The sequence below is a fragment of the Stegodyphus dumicola genome, chromosome 1 (assembly GCF_044657685.1).
Source record: "Stegodyphus dumicola isolate Sdum_Otavi_A_Nest chromosome 1, ASM4465768v1".
NCBI lineage: Eukaryota > Metazoa > Arthropoda > Arachnida > Araneae > Eresidae > Stegodyphus > Stegodyphus dumicola.
In genome coordinates this window covers 131964466-131981537 of record NC_140768.1, presented here as the reverse complement: position 1 = coordinate 131981537, position 17072 = coordinate 131964466, and the positions used below count along the sequence as shown (strand labels likewise).

Genomic DNA, 17072 nt, shown 5'->3' with positions numbered 1-17072 from the left:
TTTTTCTATAATCGCAAGAAGAATTTTTATGTTCATATTTGAGTATATAAAAAGAAATTATTTTATAAGTAATTAACATTTATAAGTATTTGACTTTCTGTCTTAAATAATGTACTAATAATAAAACCTTTTACATTAAAAGGCTTGCATAAAAAGTTTTTAAATAATGTTTTAAGTCATAAAAGATTTTAAAATGTTAGTTTCCGAAAGGCAAAAATCAACAGTTTCGCCGAGAGAAATGTTGAAGCAAATATATACTCAGTTTCTTATTTTTTGGATTTTAAGAACATTTCATGCTGCTAAATTTACTTTACTAAATATTTAAAATGCCAAAAGTAGATTTTTTAATTTCCTTGATGACTTTTAAAGAGAATATTAAATTGAAATATTATTTTTGCGCTTTTCATAAGCATCTAAATTAATTATTTATAAAGGTCGTAAATAAAAAAATAAAAGATAATGGTAACTGTGTTTCCTAAAAAAAAATTATTGTTGTCGTTGTCTCTAATTCTCTTGATTTGAGTTTGCGAGTAGATCAAGGGACTTACAGACAACGACAACAATAATGATTTGAGTCTGCGAGCAGATCAAATCTATGAATAGTACACTGGTCAAAAGACAAGGATTGAGCCTGTCGTTGGGTTATCTATATCTTCAAGAAGAATCCTCCGGGCGTATGGATTCGAGTACCTGCCACCTTTCTTCTCTTATCACCAACATCTCCAGATGATTTTAAGCTCCCAGTATGTTAAGTGCACCCATCCTGGAAAGATATTGCACACGTTCAAACATCCATGCCATCTTCGGGATTCGGTGCGGAGCCCAAGGTATGACAACCGGCTCTCTCATGCCAGTTAATAGGGTAGCAGATAATACGTACTGGCTTTGTAAAAAAAAAAATGAAATTTGATGTACGAAGTGTAATCTATCATTTTTATGGATAAATTAAAAAAATCCACTGAGAGATGAATGCAATATTTTTATAGGATTTCTCTTCGTGTTTAGCAGGATTCAAGGCCAGCGCCATAGTCGGCCTAACGGCTACAGCCACAGTAGGCGACACAATCTAGTAAATTAAACATAATTTAAAAAAAATCTGAGAGCTTTCAGATTTTACATTACGTCCATAAGGTCCTTTTTTAACATTTTCTGTGTTAACTTTATTTATTAAATATCATGTTCTTCGCGTTTAATCCATAAAATTCAATTTAACAGCAATATCGCAAAATGATTTTAAAATGAGCATATCTTTAGAATTTCCGATACACAGTCTCGCGCGCTGGAGATAAAAATGTTTTTCCCCGTACAGTGTTGCCGTTGCTTGCTTCGAAATCGTCGAGTTTCTTAATAAAAACTCATAAATACTTTACAGAATATGAAATAGATAACAAAACAGATTCCAAATTTGGGCTTCCAGATGCCTGTATTCGGAGGAGGATTACATTATTCAAAATCTGATGGCTCTAGGTACCGTTGTTCTTCTATCACGCTGCGAGAAACATACATACATTTATGCAGATTGTCATTATTTAATTTCTGTAAATATACCACAGGGCGATAATATTTGGTGGCAACAGTTTGAAAAGTGAAACAACGCAGAAAGTGAATCGACGCAAAATGCCAAAACGAAATTAATAGCCCTTTTGAGCTAACACTCCTTCGGCTTAATAATAAACAACAATAAAGGTGATAGCAATTAGAAATTAAGGACGGATGAGTGACATGAAATCTAAAACAGGCCTTCCCAAGAACCTGATAATGAATATCAACCTATTTTTGTCAGAAACGTTTTCTAGAGAACATTGTCGATACTTAACCGAATGCGTTATGTTAATATGCATATATCAGAGTTTAGAGCATGTGCATTGCATAAGTGTACATGTATCAGTATTTAACGCATGCACATCGCATAAGTGTCTATCTAAATAAAAAAAATCTAACATCAGGAGTGACAGTTTGATATCAAATAAAGTATTCAAAAGATTTTTCTCTTTAAAATATAAAGTTTTGTTTTAATACTACCAGTTTCTGTGAAAGATTACTAAAATTGTTTGTAAATATAAAAATTTTGCTGTTGTTTGCAAATGAAAATATTGTTTATTTCCTTCCTAATAGTAAATACCTTAGAATATGCTCAGTATGTATGTTATGCTCATATGAATAAGTAATTTATTTTACGAAATTTAATACACCTGTAGATAACACAGGAATTTAAAAATTAAAATTGAAATCTATTTTTAAAGCATTTATTTTACATTCTTAGGGTAAGTAAGCAGTTACTGACACGCTACTTAGTTAACTAAAATCCCATTTTTTTTTTCAGCTCTAGGAATTTTATGTACGAAATAAACTAAACGAAATGCCATCAAGCAGGAAAGTATACACGCAATTTTTCTTAATAAATGTCAAATTCGAAATGCAGCTTTGCTGTATAGTGCAGCTTCTACATCAGTGGGTTCATCAGCTCTTTATTTTATTTTTCAAAATAAAAGTGTAATAACTTTTATTTTGAAAAATAAAATAAAAGTGTAATAACTTTTATTTTGAAAAATAAAATAAAAAATGAAACAGAAAAGTTACTATCAAAACGGAAAAGATTCGGTGCAGTTTGACTACTTTTTATTTGCTCTTTGAGCCAAATTCCACAAGTAGTAAATATGTAGAAATGTATGACGGGTACTACCCTACATAACCGTCATACACTTGCATTTCTAAAAAATTGTTCTTTCCAAAATTTAAAAATAATAATAATAATCTGAAAGGTTTCAGGTTATAACGGTCGTCCGAAAGAGCTTGTTAAGATTTCACACACTCTCGCTGAGTTCGCTGTCTACCAACACAGACACATTTGCAACTAATATAAAGTTACGCATATAACCGAATAATTTATAGTTGTTTATATTAGATCACATATTCTTGAATGTAATAATATATATCCTTTGTTTTACTTTAGAATGTCTACCAAGAATTCTTGTTGGGTTATCTAGTTGTCCCGCAGAAGCAAAAGAACCATGGAGTTACGGTGGAAAAAATGGTAAGTGTATAAAGGGAGAGATATTCTTTGATTGGAAGCTGATGAACGGAAAGCTGAAAGACTTCTGAAGTTTGGAGGTATATTTAAAAACTATTGTAAATTATTAGACTTATTTTGTGGCATGCCTAGGTGAGTTTTTAAAAGTATCGTGTAGAAACATACTAAGTGATATACTAAGAATAAACATGCTAAGCTGGTAACCCAAGGTGACAAACTTTATTTTATTGGCAAAAAATGCTTAAAATGTCCCAGAAAAATAAATAAAATAAAATAGTAAATAAACTTAATAAAACTATGTTGCAATCTGAAAATTTATGATTATATTTCTAACTTCGAAGAAAATTTTGTATTAATTTATTTTAAATATAAAAAATTCAAAATTAATTCACATTTATATCCAAGTAAAAATAATACTTGCTATTATCGACTCACAAAAGTAAATCTGTAATATAGCACAAAATAAAAAAGAATTTCAATTTTAAGAACTTCAACATTTGCTCCTAATTACTTTTCTAAAAGCAAAAAGCAACGTACACAGAAAAATGTTGAAATAACGTATGTAATTGTTTGAAAAAAATTTAAAGAGAGTACATTGTAAGGATCCTAAGTTTTACTAACATTTATTTTATTTTAAAACTGTACTATCACTTCTTATTTTCTACTTCCGGCCAGAATTAAATGCTTTAACTTGTTTATGCAAATTGTCTTGCTAACGCCCAAGTATTTAAGTTGTGGTTTATGCCAAGAGGGAGAGAGAAGCAGATTTAGGAAGTAAGCCGCTTGCCACTGCAGTTCTACGAGTTTTCACTCAGTTGCTGGTTGCCTTTAGAGGTTTATCCCTCTTGATATTTGAAAACGCATCGTAGTTTCAGCAGCTCGGCGTACTACATACGTACCCTTTTAAATAAAGGCCAGTCTTAGTGCTAGGCATTTGTATACTAATTCAAAGTTAGCTTTTAGTTAGAGTTTTAGTTAGAAGTTTTAGATTCTTACGTTCAGACCACAACTGGTTGGTCTCTGTATCCCGAAGTTCGGGAATACCTGTAAAGTATTGAAAATAAAGGGTTTCGTAGACCCTTCCTGCATGTGTTGTCTACTCCACACATTGTTGAACATAGCATGAGTAAGCTCCCTGTTCCTGTTCAGGACACATCGTGTTTCCAAAGCAAATCAAGGGAAACACAAGTACTGACAACATATGTAAAGAAATCTATCGAACATTAATGAAACAAAACACAATTTAATATTATTTACTCAAAATATACACATATGTATGTAAAAATGGAATAAATACAAAATAAAAACTTGCGCGCTGATAGCAGCACGAGCGGTGGTAATAAAGCAAAAGAAAAGAAAAGTAAAGAATGCGTTTAAAATTCATCCCATATTAAATTCGGAATAAACCGCATGCAAAAACTAAACAGCAGACGCAAAGGAGTAAACTGCAAGAAATGGGAGGGAGCAAAATATGGCAAAAGCAATAATTAAAATTAAAGTTACATCTTTCGTTGCACCGTAATTAGAAGGGGTTGGTGCAACGAAAAAAGTAAATAAATTAAACAGCTTGTATCTAAACACACAAAGAAGCAAATTAAAGTTTAAAATTTAAAAAGTTATCTTAGAAAAACTATCAAAATAATCAGTGTTTTTTCTCAGTACAGTCCCTACAGGCAGAAGCAAGCAGTGCCAAAAATGCAAAATTATAGCATCAAAAACATAGACAAATTTTTAAAAAATGCGAAATAATAGACAAATTAAATATATGTATATTTATTTCAAGTGGATCTAGTCAACTGTAAACAGAAGTAATCCAAGAAATGAAAAAAATAAGAGAAATAAATGAAAATTTGATTAAAAAATATAAAATAAAAAACAAAAAAAGAGGACTTAGTTCTTAAAATTTGTATCATAAAATATTTTATATATATATATATATATAAAGCAGGGTGCTTATGAAGTTTTTCAGTAACAACAATCAAACCATCAGTAACAACTTAAAAAAAGTTACTGATTAAAACAAAAGTACAAAATGTTAGCAAATTTAGACAGTAATTTTTGGGGAAAGGAAATTCCACTCATCATCTATCTTACAAATTCATTAGTAATAAAGAAAAATATTAGCTGCACACATTGGCAAATTAGCAAAATAAATCAAATTGGTATTAGTTAAAATAAAACTGTAAAGACCATAAGTTATTTTATTTCGAAGCAATAGATGTGTAATATGCGCAACTCTCTTATCGAAATCCCAAACGCTAGCCTAATATGCTTTCCAGTAACTCTACGAAGGCACATGACAAGGAAGGCCTTACGAAAGCAACATTTCTATATTAGGTACGTAATATGTGGCAATGCAAAAATCTTTTGATAGTGCTTTAGAAACAATGCTAACAATGTTCCAGTAGTTATTACTGGTCCTTTGGTAATAGTGACTTACAAAATAACGGCGATCACAGTAAATTGTTAATAAATGTCTTTGCATTTTTTAAATCCCCAGTAACTAGGCAATTACAGTTTGATTATATTTGAAGAATAATTTGAACATCTTATGTTCACTCAGCTGCAACACTTGCCAAATCGCATGAATATTATTAAACATACAGCAACGTTTTTAAACCCTCCAGAATAACTGAAAAAAACTAAGGAATTTTTACTTCCTTGTAAGAAGTCAAGGAAGCATTGCAATTATGAAAAATTTAAGTTATCATATTTGAACGGAAATATCCATTCGGACAATTTTTTGGGTGCGAAATTTGTACGTACGGATGTGGCATTGATAATCACCCTTTAAAATTAATTAATCAAGCCCATTTTGATGTAATCTGTAGTTTTTGCAATCATCGTACGTATTTACGTATATATTTCTCGCAGAACTCAAATATTACTAGTCGTAGAACATGGCAATTTTAGGTAATTTTTGTTTCGCCGGCGCAAATCTCGCCAAGCAGACTTTATTGGCGAAAACATACCGTATACAAGTATACACATAAAAAATTTTAACAAATGTTAGTTCTAAGAATTTTTTATTTTGAAGGCATAAACATTTTAATATCGTTTAAAATTTTGTAAAAAAGCCAATAACTAAAGACAATAAATTTGCAAAAAGATTTTAATTTAAGAATTTACTATGCTTTCATGATTCAACACCCTGATGGGCTGGTTCATATCAGGTGACCCAAAGTGCTCTCATCTCACGTAAACTACGCTACAAAAATCTAATTCTCTCAGTAATTATCTACATTAATTTCAAGTTAAATCTTAATTTGGAATACAAGTTTAAATGCAGGAATTATTTCAATTCGTACGAATATCTTACTAACCGCAGTGCTGTATTTCGCTAGTGCATTCTCATCATAATTGATGAATTTAACCCTTGACTTTACCTTTTCTATAATTTCGCCTTCAGGTGAGTGGTGTGATTGCATCTTAATCGACTTAATTACCGCGAATGGCCTCAGGGCATAAAATTGAACTATCTGGGTAAAAATTCTATGTAATTGTACGGCAGTATTTAAAGAAACAATCTGATAAGAAATGGCTGCGACTTGTTTTGAAGATGAGGCGTAAAAGGTTACCTGCGAAGATATTCCGTTTGGCATCAGTTTTACCATTATTTCCGACTTTATCGCCTGCGCCGGCAAAACAGAAAAGTAAACAATTTTGTATAAGGAAATATTGTAGCATTTATTTGTGCAGGTTCCTTTCTAACCCCCTTACCGGCTTAAAAGTCCTTAAAAGGAATCGTTGGTCGCAGTCTACCCCCTTACCGGCTTAAAAGTCCTTAAAAAGAAATCGTTGGTCGCAGTCTAATACTTCCAATTCCATAAGTGTTTTAAGTCATGCAAATAATCATGTTTTCTTATGATTATCTGTCAAATTAAAAGAAAAAATAATTTTCGTCAAACAGCGAAATCTAACTTTTAATGCGATCTCCCTTTTCCTGTACTCATACTTGGGAAAGTTTTATACTCGTTATTGAAAAAACAAAATTTTAAGAGGTTTGGCTCCAATACCAGAAAATCGAACGGGATATTTAAAGGATTTCAAAATTTGCAGTTTTTTGTGTCATTTTCCATTTTCGGATGTGATTGGTTAATTAACTCAGAATAAACCGAGTAAATAAGATTGAATGGAGTTAAAAAACGTCTGTAATTTAACAGGCGGCACAGGAAAGCAATGTGGTGTACACATCAGATTTTTTTTTTCTCTGCAATGATTTATCTAACGACTTTTACTACAAATATTGTTTTCAAAATCGGTATCTTTTCCCTAGAGCGAAATGTACTTTTTTAGAAATGATTATAGTCATTCTTTTTTAATTTGTAGGTCCATCATTTTGGGGAGAGAAATATCCTATTTGTTATGGTAGGAAGCAATCTCCTGTTGCTATATACAGCGAAAGTGCTGTACCCGATGAGACCCTGAAAAAGCTTGCTTTGGAAAACTATAATGTTCCCGTGACTTCGGCTAAAGTAGAAAATAATGGGCATACAGGTAACCATTTCATTTAATGAAAATGTTCTTGGAAACAACGGCCTAATAAACCTTGCATTCTGACTTCTCATATAATTACCGATTTATATAAATTATTCATTCCAGAATGTTTTCATATTTGTTTACAATAATAGCACCTGTGACATTCATCGCTTTCTGTAAATGATTATTGAGTGTAAAAAATAATAATTAAACTGAAGCACAACGTTTAACTCTTTCGCATCGATAGAAGCCAAAACCGGTTCCTCTCAAACATCTGAAACGCACGTGTATAGTAATTTCTCTCGAAAAGGACTTCTTTTTACCGCTGCCACGTAGAATGCAACGGCGTTAACACGTTGAACGCGGCGCCGGTCTCTATGGACCGGCAGTGAATTTTCCGTGTGGCCGGCGTCGGTCCCTGGGGACCGGCACTGGAATTTTCGTTTCACCGGCGTCGGTCCGCGGGACCGACAGTATTAAAGTTAAAAAATAAATATAGTCTCAATGAAATGTGATCAAATTTAGTTTTAATAAAATGTATTGAAACATTATAAACAAAAATACGGCTTAGCTTGCTGCTGGCTGAACGGAAAGAACAGCAAATTCGGCGCCCCGCTCAACGTGTTAACAACAACCTACTTAAGTGAAGTGATTACTTCTCTTTTGGGGCTCTTTCTGCGGTTTCACCCACTGCATGCAGTTTCCCCTTAGGACAGGCTTGCAACTGCGACCATCAGTAGCTGAACGTTGATGCTAAATAAAGGAGATAGAAGGTGCAATCAACTAAGAAAACTTCTTTAGTCACTTCAAAAGAATGATAGGAGAGTCATTTAACAACTCCTTTTGATAACAACACCTGAAACCGTGCACTAGTGTGATGGGGGAAAACACCAGATAGAAACTGGACACAGGTGTTCGGGGGACCTGCCAATGTCTGAATGCACAGACGATACGGGAGACTTCGCTAGAGTTAAATTTATAAAATTAAATAAATTTGTAACATTTATTTCTTAAATGTTTAAAAAAATCATCTGGCGATATGTCTGGAGAATATGGCATGTGATTTATCATTGGAACTGGATACTTAGCAAGATATTGTTGTACAGACAATATTGTATGAGGCATTATCGGGTAACAGAAGTCATTTCTCAGAATTTGAAAGTTGCTTCCTAATTCGCATTATCCTATTTCTTAATTAAAAAATACCTCCTTGTAAAAATGCTGAGTTAGGGATTGATTTTCAGCGGGAAATTCTAGTAGCCAACGCCGTTAAACGCTATACTCATCATGGCAGTAACTTACACATCTAACGAAACAGTATAGGAATCGGAGAATTACACTAAGCAAGTATGCATGAAATTATGTACACTTAAATTTGTGGTCCATTAATGAAAGAAAAATTCTATGAAAAATTATAATTTCATGTATCCAACATAAAGCATTTATGACGTTGTTTGCGTATCCTTTCAAATTTCAAGTCCTTTTTTCGAAATGTGATTCTTTTTAATCATTTTGTCTTTCCAAACTTCAGTGCAACTAACACCGACGGATAACAAAGATCGCATAATAAATATAGGAGGCACAACATACAGATTAGCACAGCTACACTTCCACTGGGGAGACGTATATTATCGAGGATCAGAACATACTTTGGATGGTGTACAGTATGCGATGGAGGTACGCATATTCTGCTTCTAATATTTTGTTTGCCACAAATAAATTTCAATTCGCATAATTTTAAAAATGATTTGCATGGTTTTTATTAAATTAAGTAAATTAAATTATGAAACCTGTATCTAAAAATTTTATTGAATCTCGTAAAAGTTATCCATTTAGGATAAAGCTTGAACGAAAATACAAAGACCGAAAGAATAAAAATAAAATTTTGTTTTAGTTATTTACGTAGTTTGAGTTTTCTTAATTTTAAATATATTTTAATAACTTAAAAGTATCCTTAATTACAGTCCTTTGACTCTTTTCTAGATAAAGTTATTTGCATAAAAATAAAAACAACTTTGAAAAATTTACATTCTTTGTAAAGAGAATTGAGTAACCGTTAATATTACAAAATTCTAATATGCATGTCCAGTTTATCGAAATAACAAAAACATCCTTTTATTATAACTGAAGATATTTATTTCATTATCTGTACATGCAAAGGAGAACGTCTGTTTGTTTGTCCTCTAATAACTCAACCACTACTATAGATATCGTCACCAAACTTTCTACAATTATTTTCTGGATACAGGAAAAGGTTGACGTCCACTTTTTTCCAAAAAAAAGTAACTAAAATCTATTAATTAGAAACTCGGAAAAACAACAATTTTCGCCGTCACTTTTCCAAGAGGCAACAGTCTCTCAAGCTGGAGATGAAAATCTGCTTTATTTCGAAAGTTGTTGCCAATGCTCGCTTTCAAATCCTACAGTTTGTTACTAAAAAATTTCCAAGTTTCACGATGAAATAAAAATAGCATTGCCAAACAATTATTCGCAATTCCAAAAATTCGGGGAAATCCATTTCGACTATTCCCATCTTCGTCCGACTTTAATCAGCCGAAATATTAATTTAAAACTCTGAAAGCGCTAATTTTCGCACTCATTTTTCCGAGTGGCAACAGTCTCGCGCGTTGGAGATAAGAATGCTTTATTTTGAAAAGTGTTGCTATTACTCGCTTTCAAATCGTAGATTTTGTTAATCAAAATTTTGTAAGTTTTACAAAATCTATAATAACATTCTTAGACAAAAAAAAAAAAAAAAAAAAAAAAAAACGACGAGCCAGGAAGGAGTTATCTGAATGGGACCGAAAATCGGTAGAAGTGATGTACATGTACATAAAAACAAATGATTACAGTTTGAGAAAAATTGGATGATTTATTGAAGTAATAGAGCTTCACAAAGTGAAAAAGTCAGAAACGCGTTCGTCCACTTCTGGCCCTTATGCAAGCAGTTATTCGGCTTGGCATCGATTGATAGAGGTTGCGGATGTCCTTCTGAGAGATATCGTGCCAAATTCTGTCCAACTGGCGCGTTAGATCGTCAACATCCCGAGCTGGTTGGAGGGCCATGCCCATAATGCTTCAAACGTGCTCAATAGGAGAGAGAGCCGGCCACTTTGCTAGCTAAGGTAATGTTCGGTAAGCACTAAGGCAAGTAGTAGAAACACGTGCAGTGTGGGGGCGGGCATTATCTTGCTGAAATGTAAGCCCAGGATGGCGGGACAGGAAGGGCAACACAACGGGCCTTAGAACGTCCCGCTGTGCTGTAAGGTTGCGACGGATGACATCCCAAAGGGGTCCTGCTGTGAAATGAAATGGCACCCCAGACCATCACTCCTGGTTGTCGGCCTGTCTGCCGGAAGGTATCGCACCGCTGTCCGGGGCGTCTCCAGACTCGCCTTCGCTGGTCATCGCGGCTCAGTTCAAAGCGGGACTCACCATTGAAGACTATCCTACTCCAGTCAGTGACATTCCAGTGCGAATGAGCCCGACCCCACTGCAAACGGGTTTGACGTTGTACAGGGGTCGACCTCAGCTCCCTTTCTGTGAGCCGTCTATGAATGGTCCTTGCGGTAACTGAAGCACTAGTTGCACGTACAGTCGATGATAATAATGCATCTGGGGCTGTAAGTGACGCTCTGACGATTGCTCGGTCTTCAATTTCTATCGTTTCTCTAGGCCTACCGCTTCCTTCTTAACGCTGTGTGCGGCCATGGTTCACCCATTCCTGCCAACATCGTCTAATAGTGGCATCGCTCCTGCTCAAATGTCGAGCTATTTGTCGATAAGACCAACAGGCTTCTTTCAGCCTGACTACACGACCTCTCTCAAATTCTGACATTCGTGCATATCGTTCGCGCACCTGTATGCGAGGCATTGTTACTGTCTACCAGAGTACACGGAATGAAATTCGTGAAGAATTTTATGACCTGGAATCGTAATTTCTCCTCTTAAATATCTTGCCAGTTGCGCAGATCAGATGCGCTGTAGTGACAACCGTTCATTCATTGGCAGCCAAAATGTAAAATTTTGCATTTTCCGTCGAAACTTGTATGCATATCAATTTGTGTCCAATTTGCTTTATATCTTCTCGGTGCGTCGTGTCTTTTTTTTTTTTTTTTTTTTTTTCTATCTCTCTGTCTAAGAGTGTATAAAGAAGAATGTCTGTTTGTGTGTTTGCTTGTTCGAGTTATTGATTTCTGATCAATTATGATACATTTTTTGGCTTAAAATTAGGTTAAAATGGTTAGATGCATTACTCTCAATCTAACTTAACTGACATCGGGCACTTCCGCTAGTGCCATATATAAGTATAAACTAAAAATGTAGGTGTAATTTAGTAAAACTTTTTAATTAAGCCCCAATACAGAATTACTAATATAAATTATGATATTTGTATTATGTAATAAACCATTTCTTTCCATGAAAGACTGGGATATTTTCATGAAAACTGAAAACTGAATTTTCAAGCTGAATTTAATTCAATCTGATGTAACTTGCACTCTTATTCACAGATGCATTTAGTCCACATGAGTCAAGACGAGGAAATTGCGGTTGTTGGAGTCTTCCTTAAAGTAAGATATTTTTGTTTTATTTCTTCGTCTTTATAAACCTCTTATGCATTTTTCAATGTAATTGAATGAAATTTAATGACTGTAAGAAATATTTCAATCTTTAGCTGTCCTATTGAACTTTTCAGTCAATGCAGTTGCTCTTTTATAATAACGCCTTGATAATTTTTCTTGATAGTATTTAAATGAGTTCTAGGATTCGTAGAGATTTCTTTAGCAATTACAGATGAACAGGAAAAAATCAACACTTAATTTAAAGAAATCACAGCTCATACAATACTTTAAACGGCTATAAATGTCTCAAGGAGAACATCGCATGCAAGGTGAATTCTCCTTATCACGCCAGAAATATTACAGGCCCTTAAAGTCACTCACAAAGCAAAGGAGCAACCAGTAAGCAGAAGTCTAATACAACCGCTAATTTCCAAACGGGATAACTGAAGAGACTCAGAATTCCAAGGTAGCCGTAATATATGTAGCACAAGGTGTCACAGTCACTTCGTGAAACTTATAGAAAAGTCGCTTCTAAGATTTCAAAAATGTGTTTTCTAGAAGCTTCCAAAATATCGCCAAGTTGGCGAAACGTCACAAAATTTCTTCAGTTTGGTATTAAAAATTGTCACCATGTAGGATTTCTGCCTGTAACTATTCTAATTTATCTATATTAGTTATTCAAATGATCGGATTAAAATAACAATATCTACGATATTTCAAAGCATAAGGCATGGCCATAAATTTGATTAAACAATAATATACTGTAGAGACATTAAGTATTTTTTAAAGTAGGAGAGATGAAAAATGAGCAACGCCATCGCCGGGGCTCGAACCACGGACTTCTCGAATACGCGCCGAGTGTGCTGCTCACTACACCACAAAAGCAGGCTAAGAAAGCGGGAGAAATACCTTATAACACAATAAAATTATTACAAATATGCAGCAAATAAGCATATATATAACTAAAAGCGGTATGTATAACACCATAAAAATACATAAATATCATCGTACACCCAAACAGAGACAAAGTTTAATATAAGCTTATGGAAATACTTTTCTAAGATTTAAAATAAATTTTGATATAAAGTGTGGTGATTCCTTTGTTATTTTGATCCCAAAGGTATTGCCAGCAGACAGAACTCCTAATGATCATAAAATAAAACATACAATAAAATGAAACTTTTCTAAAATAGCATACTGTATTCTTTATTAATAGGAAGATATGAACGACAATGAAGATTTGAATCCAATCGTCAGGTTACTGCCAGAACTCCTTTATAAAGACACAAGTACCAAACTAAAATCAGAACTTAACTTGAATGGTCTGGTGCCTCAAAACCCAGTCTCATATTATCGGTATCAAGGTTCGCTAACGACTCCACCTTGCAATGAAGGAGTCACGTGGTCTGTTGCAAAGCAAATAATCCCCGTTGGAAGAAGTCAAGTAAGATGTGATTCTGTTTTTTTATTATACTGTTAAAGCCAACACATTGAAGATTCGTAACGAAACAAAAATAACACTTTAATAAACATAAATTAATTAAATGAGAATATCTCCATGGTAAATGAGTGAACAAAGTTCTAAAATGAGATAATGTTTAAATGCGGTATGTAAGACAGAGGTACAAAAAAGAATGTCTCGGGAGTCAACAAAAAGAATGAATATAAAAGAAATTTACATAATTTAATGAAAAGAAAGAAATTTTAATTTTCTCTTTTAATAAAATACTGAATAAAAAGAGGAAAAATGAAGTATTTGAAATAAGCTTTTCTTTGATCATAAATCTACATTCTAATAAAACAAATTCTTTCATTAATTATAAATCTGTCTTCCAAAAATGACGAAATTTGAAAAAAGCTATATCTTCCTCCACCCACTTAAAATCGTTTTCCTCCATTCCGAAATTTTTTTTACCTCTCTTGTGAACATTTAACTATCATTTTAACTATCATAAGAAATTCCTGTAGTAAAATTGTAACTCTAAATTTCGAACTAAATGCAGTATTGGATTTAAATACAATACATATCCTCAAAGAACAAGTAACGCAGTTTCCCTGAAAAGCACTAAAGTACAGCTCCCGACTCTGTCGATAGCTCTCAAGCTAATTTCTCAATCAAGACACTATACTGTCCCAGAACAGGCAGGGTATACGTAGCTTTAACCTACCTTCGAGAATATTCCCGAGAAAATAGCTATGAAATGCGTTCTAGAATGTTCTAGTTCTGTCTAAGACATATCGTCAATTATGTCGCCATATATCCCGGAATAAGGCATTTAGCACCAAATCTGGCAACCCCTCCTTCCCTGTCAAATTTATGGCAACCCTATGTCCGCCGTTTAGATATTTCAGCCATTTCACAACGGTATATTTCCCAGTATAAGCCGAAAACACATTTTGTCTTCAAAAAGTTTTCCAAAATTAAAACCCGCATAAAGCCGAAATAATAATAATAAATATAATAAAAACTGAAAGCCTTGAAATTTTATATTGCGCCCAAACGGGTTTTTTTTTTTTTTTCATTTACAGGCACATACAAGTTACGAGAGCATTTGGGCTAAAGCAACATTATGCTAAAAATATTTAAAAACAGCATAGCTTTAGAATTTCTGATAGACATTCTCACGCGTTGGAGAGTTTTATTCCCTACAGTGTTGCCACTACTTGCTTAGAAACTGATAAGTTTTTTAAACAAAAATTCGTTAAAGTTTTACAAAATATGAAATAGACAATAAAATTCCAAATTCCAAATTCGAGGTTCCTGGTGCCCATGTCCCAACGGAGATGCTATATCGTGATCTGTTGGCAAAACAGAATTACAAAGGACTTCCTTCAGATTTTCAATGGCAGAGAGTTAAAAATATCATCTAACGAAAATTAAAGAATTAAAATATGACTGTAAAATAAAAAATAACAACAAATTTGCAAAAACAGCCTATTTAAAATCTGCTTTAAATTGCTGATTTTATTTCGTTTTTAAATATGAGTATCAACTATATTTCTTAACTAACATCGCTGAAAAGAATTTCTTTTTTTCTCCCCAACAGATGGCTGTATTTCGTAAGATTTATTCTGTGAAGCAAGAAGACGCAAAACCAGGATGCAAAATGAGTAATAACTATAGACCTATACAGCCATTGAATGATCGTCAAATATACTCGTCTGAGTAATAGTTGCATATTATTTTTCCCAAGGAAATATGAGCAATTGAATAACATACAAATATGTTCTTTTAGAATAACGAGCATAGTATTGATTGTCATTGTTTTAAATTATTAGTTCTACGAATTCAGTCTTTATAAAGTTGGTTAATTTTAAAATCAGAAGAATTTATTCATTACAAGAAGAATTATTTACAGCACTATTTAATTATTTTATTGTATTTGATCCCATCATATTTATTTGTCTCACCAGCAAGGATAAAAAGAATTAAGATTATAAAAATTCTTTTCGCTAATGGCTGAAACTTCACTTAAAATATCGCATACTTACTAAACACTGTTATGTTTGTAAACTATTTCATGCTGATAGCATTTATTTCCTTTGCTTTTTAGCAAATGTTTAGAGAACGGTGCTTCATTTTTAATATATTTATGGAGAGATGTTTAAAAGTTATTTTCAGGAATCCCCGTTTTAATCGATAAGCTACGGACTTGAAAAAGAATAATGCTCTGAATTTTAAATTGAAACATTGTTTTGAATAAATGTACCATATGTAGTTTCAATAAACTGTTTTCTGATATTATTGGTTATTTATAGCTTTGATTTCATACTAACATACACGTTTAAAAATAATAGTTATTATAGAAAAAAATCTGATGTAGTGACCACATGACTTCCTTGTACAGCCTATTAAATTCTAGACATCTTTCTGCTGCATTTCATTTAAACTTATTTCCTCGAATTTCATTAGAGATATATTTCTCATTCAATTTAATTTAGTTCTCCCTTCGCAGTAAGGCAAAAATGTATAAAAACTCAAAACATTTTCATTAAAAATTGAAAACTATAGAAAACATAAAACACCAAACACAGTTAAAAACAGTTACAATTTTTTTTTTTTAACTATTAAAATGTTTTATGTAGAACCAAGCAATTCTGACAGCGGGCAAGAAAACGGATGTTTCGGTGCATAAGACTGAAATTTTAATTTTGGTCCTACTCGGCAAAAAGACACTGAAGGTGCACAAACGGACTTAATTCACTATTTTACTAAGAATTCCAATTATAAACGAATGGCAGTCTCGTTTGGTTTAGTATCCCTTAAACAACTTTTAAATTGTTGATAAATTTTACAACTATTGCATACAGATTAACTAAAGGCATAAAAACCCTTAACGGAACATAAGAACAACATTATTCAATCACTTTTAAAGCAAAAAATGCACACTTTACCAACGTATAAGAATAAAGAAAGAGCTCACCAAGCCTGGTAACGGAGGGAGAATATATATTAAATAAGATAGCTCTTCTGGCACTTTCGATACCCTGAATTAAGTAGGATTGAACAGTTGTGCAAATGTTTGAAAGTCAAACTTCATGCTTGAATTCCGTCTTCAGTTTCACTTGTAAGACTATTCCGCACGAAAATAGCTTTTTATTTCCTTAAATGTTTGAAAAACCTTTAAGCATCCATTCCACGCCACATATAATATGCATTTCAATCAAAGAGTAATATAACCTCCTACTAATAGAGATTTTTCCTAATAGTTCAGAAATATTCGTATTATTTTGTAACCCATTTGTATATACAAGCAAATTTTCCTTAGAAAGTACATCCCGAAGGCATTTCTCTGAATTAGGCAAATAATCCTAATGTACACTTTGTCGTTATTCTATCTAATAAATCAATTTTCAGTGTGTTCTTTTTTTAGTATTGTTATGTTGTGCCTGAAGCCAAATATTCTGAAATAAGAACATATTTTGACGTTTGTTTTTTCGAATACAGAACGCATAAATTTGTTTTGGTAACAAATTCAGCGGTTCAAAAGTTGATTAAA

At 33.0% G+C, this 17072-nt stretch overlaps 1 protein-coding gene across 1 annotated transcript in view; it reads left to right on the top strand.

Annotated features, from left to right (window-relative positions):
- The window catches only part of LOC118196005 (carbonic anhydrase 2-like), a 38053-nt gene extending 22236 nt beyond the window's left edge, over positions 1-15817 (top strand). Inside the window, exons 3-8 of the mRNA XM_035367362.2 lie at positions 2954-3034; positions 7361-7528; positions 9042-9187; positions 12022-12081; positions 13289-13516; positions 15120-15817. Of these exons, the coding sequence (XP_035223253.1) occupies positions 2954-3034; positions 7361-7528; positions 9042-9187; positions 12022-12081; positions 13289-13516; positions 15120-15242 (806 nt within the window). The 3' untranslated portion in view covers positions 15243-15817. The remainder of the gene's footprint in view (positions 1-2953; positions 3035-7360; positions 7529-9041; positions 9188-12021; positions 12082-13288; positions 13517-15119) is intronic.
- The last annotated feature ends 1255 nt before the right edge of the window (positions 15818-17072 follow it).